The sequence below is a fragment of the Acyrthosiphon pisum genome, chromosome X, assembly GCF_005508785.2.
Source record: "Acyrthosiphon pisum isolate AL4f chromosome X, pea_aphid_22Mar2018_4r6ur, whole genome shotgun sequence".
Lineage (NCBI taxonomy): Eukaryota > Metazoa > Arthropoda > Insecta > Hemiptera > Aphididae > Acyrthosiphon > Acyrthosiphon pisum.
This window is the reverse complement of record NC_042493.1, coordinates 52,128,688-52,131,966: the sequence shown is the minus strand read 5'-3', so window position 1 is coordinate 52,131,966 and position 3,279 is coordinate 52,128,688. Positions and strand designations below refer to the sequence as shown.

General features: G+C 28.8%; 1 protein-coding gene across 1 annotated transcript; it reads left to right on the top strand.

Moving 5' to 3' along the window:
- The first annotated feature begins 2,390 nt into the window (after positions 1-2,390).
- On the top strand, positions 2,391-2,936 carry LOC100573760. Its single transcript, XM_016806304.2, has 2 exons — positions 2,391-2,770; positions 2,847-2,936. Exons 1-2 carry the CDS (start codon positions 2,416-2,418, stop codon positions 2,894-2,896), a joined length of 405 nt encoding a protein of 134 aa, XP_016661793.1. The 5' UTR covers positions 2,391-2,415; the 3' UTR covers positions 2,897-2,936.
- The last annotated feature ends 343 nt before the right edge of the window (positions 2,937-3,279 follow it).

Genomic DNA, 3,279 nt, shown 5'->3' with positions numbered 1-3,279 from the left:
TTTAAGCATAGATGTACTATTGAGGAATTTAAATTAATTATAATTTTAAAACATATATAATAATGAAATATTGCAAAAAAGTAATATTAATATGTGTAAACCAATGTAAACGTTACTAAAAGTGTAAGGTATGAATTGAAGTAATTGAACTTGGTAATGCATATATTATATGTTTTAAGAAATTGAAATGTATTAAATTTATTGTAGTATTTTTATGTTTACTTATTATTACCAAATTAATATCACTTACATTATTATGTATGTAACGGCATTTTCATAAACAATTGACACTCTGAGTTCCTAATAAAACTCTTAGCTTTTAATTAAGTGTATTGCAGTAGGTACGCATGAAAAATGTCTATCCAATCCTTGCATTCAAACTATTTATATTTTTAAGTATTAAAAGGTATCGCAAAAAATAATATTATTATGTGTAAGCCAATGTAAAGGTATGAGGTATGAATTGAAGTAATTAAACTTGGTAGTATAATATAACCTGTATATGTTTTAAGAAATTGAAATGTATTGAATTACTTATTGTCACTTACATTATTATGTACTTAACGACATTGTCATAAATAATTGACACACCAAGCTCCTACTAAAACTCTTAGCTTTTAATTAAATGTATTGCTATACGCATGCAAAATGAAATGATGTGCATTCTCATAACAGTACCTATTAATATACCTATTACACATATCATATATATAATAAATATAAAATTTGCTCAGGCAATAATAATAAGTAGGGTTCGGGACTTGTTGCATTTGCATATTGCTTAATAATGACTGCAGAATAGTCTAAGTAAGATTCAAATTTGTTTTAAGTCATAACGGATTGAAATACAACAATTTTAATTGCATATTTTCGCATATTTTGCCATTTTCTGAGCAAAATGCATATTTGCCAATTTTGGCAGTTTAATTGTTATTTATTGCATATTTACTCCGTTTTTGTTTTATGTTAAGTACATTTATTTAAAGATTAACTATAATTTTTTTTTACTTTCATGTGTTGTTCAATATAGACTAATCACTGATTAGTAATCAGTTTTCAGTAATCAGTTTCTCCGTATAGCTCGGTTTATTATATAAAGATGAGATAATAACATTATTAACTGGATTTGGCAACTAGGGAAATACCTAATTATTTCTGCGTATACTATCGTTTATCGTAATTCGTCTAAGGTAATACTATGTAAAAGGAAAATAAGAATTCAGTTTGGTTTCGTGCGTCGTGCCTTTTAAAATCGTTATTCTTGAGCTTTCGTAATTTTAAAGATGCCGAAAATAACGAACAATACGCGTATTAGACAATATATCACCGAGTTTGGAGAAAAAGTTTTTTCAAGTGATGGAACCATTTTATTTTGTAAATTTTGTGAAACGAAAATAAATACAGATCGGCGATATTTGGTTACTCAACATTTGAAGACGGAAAAGCATAAATCTGCCGAAAAACGTAAGCAAGATCAAATGAAAAATAAATCACAACAACTAGTTGGTACTGCTATGGCTTCTAAAAAAAGTTCTTTTAACCATGATTTGTGTAATACCTTGCTCTCCGCAAATATTCCTTTAAATAAATTAAACAATTCTAAATTCAGAGAATTTCTATTGAAATACACAGGAAAAGACATTCCATTTGAGTCAACTTTGCGAAAAGGTTACGTAGACGATGTTTACAATCAAACACTAAATAAAATTAGAATGTATGTTCACGGAAAAAAAATTTGGGTTAGCATAGACGAAACCACAGATATAACCGGTAGATTTGTAGCTAACGTTATTATTGGTACACTGGAAGAACATGGACCAGGTCAAATATTTTTTTGTTAAACGTAGAAGAGCTAGAAAAAGCAAATCATTCAACGATTTTTAAATTATTCGATAAGTCGATGAATATTTTATGGCCCGATGGTGTTAAACATGACGATGTTCTATTGTTCTTGTCTGACGCTGCCCCTTATATGGTTAAGTCTGCTAGTTCAATAAAAACATTGTACTCAAAAATGATTCACACAACATGCCTTGCCCACGGTCTACACAGAGTGGCTGAAACAGCGTCCGTATTCTTAATCCTAAAGTCGATAAAATTATTGCTAACGTAAAAAAAATCTTTAAAAAAGCTCCATCTCGAGTTCAAATTTTTAAAGATATTGCCCCATTATTACCACTGCCCCCTGAACCAATATTAACGAGGTGGGGCACGTGGATTCAAGCTGCCCTTTATTATTGCGAACATTTTGAGACTGTTAAGTCGATTGTAAACTCGTTTAAAAAAGATGATGCAATATCTATCGAGACTGCACAAAAATACATCGAACAACAACATATCCAAACTCAACTTGTATTCATCAAATCCAACTTCTCATTCTTACCAAACGCTATAACGTGTCTTGAAAAACAAGGAATGTCACTTGCCAGTTCTATTTCGATAGTAGAAGACGCAAAAATAAAATTAACTCAAATAAATGGAGCACAAGGAACAGCGGTAAAAACAAAAATAGAAACTGTGTTGGGGAAAAATGAGGGTTACAAATTGATGGTTAAAATATCAAATATTTTATCTGGAGACCAAGAAAATTTTGAAGGTTTACCTGAAGATTTGAAATTAAATGACTTGGTATATTTTAAATATGCGCCGATAACGTCAGTAGATGTGGAAAGTTCGTTTTCAATTTATAAAAATATACTGACCAACAACCGTCGTGCATTTAAATTTGATAATATCAGAAAATGTCTTATTGTACAGTCAAACTTTACAGGTAAACAATTCATCATTTTTATATTTAATAATAATTTAATATATTAAAGAAAAACCAAACCTTTTTTTCATTGTAGGAGAAGAGGAAGAAAATGAAATCGAACATCAGTCGAATTCAGTAATATAATTTTGATATAGTGTTTTTGTTGTCCAAAAATAACTAATTAGTAATTACAAAAAATTGTCTAAATTTAAATGAATAAATCAAATTTTTTAATTTTATTTAAAAAAATATTTAGTTGCATATTTTTGCGCATATTTCGGTTATTTTAAGTGCATATGTGCATGCATATTTCCTACAACTTGTGTGCAATAAGTCCCGAACCCTAATCATGAATATGTCTAAATTATTTTCTAGGTGTTTAAAATTTCATATTATTTTTGAGTTTTAACATATAGACTTGAAAACTTAATACAATTAACTTAATGCCTTTTTGGCCATAATATATATTATAATATGGTGGTGCTTGTTGCAAATTTTTGCACAAACGATGCAGAAACAGTCAAAAC

Coding starts and splice junctions, on each gene's coding strand:
- LOC100573760 (XM_016806304.2), top strand. CDS start 2,416: ATGTCACTTGCCAGTTCTATTTCGATAGTAGAAGACGCAAAAATAAAA. Junction 2,771..2,846: donor TGTACAGTCAAACTTTACAG/GTAAACAATTCA, acceptor TTTTCATTGTAG/GAGAAGAGGAAGAAAATGAA.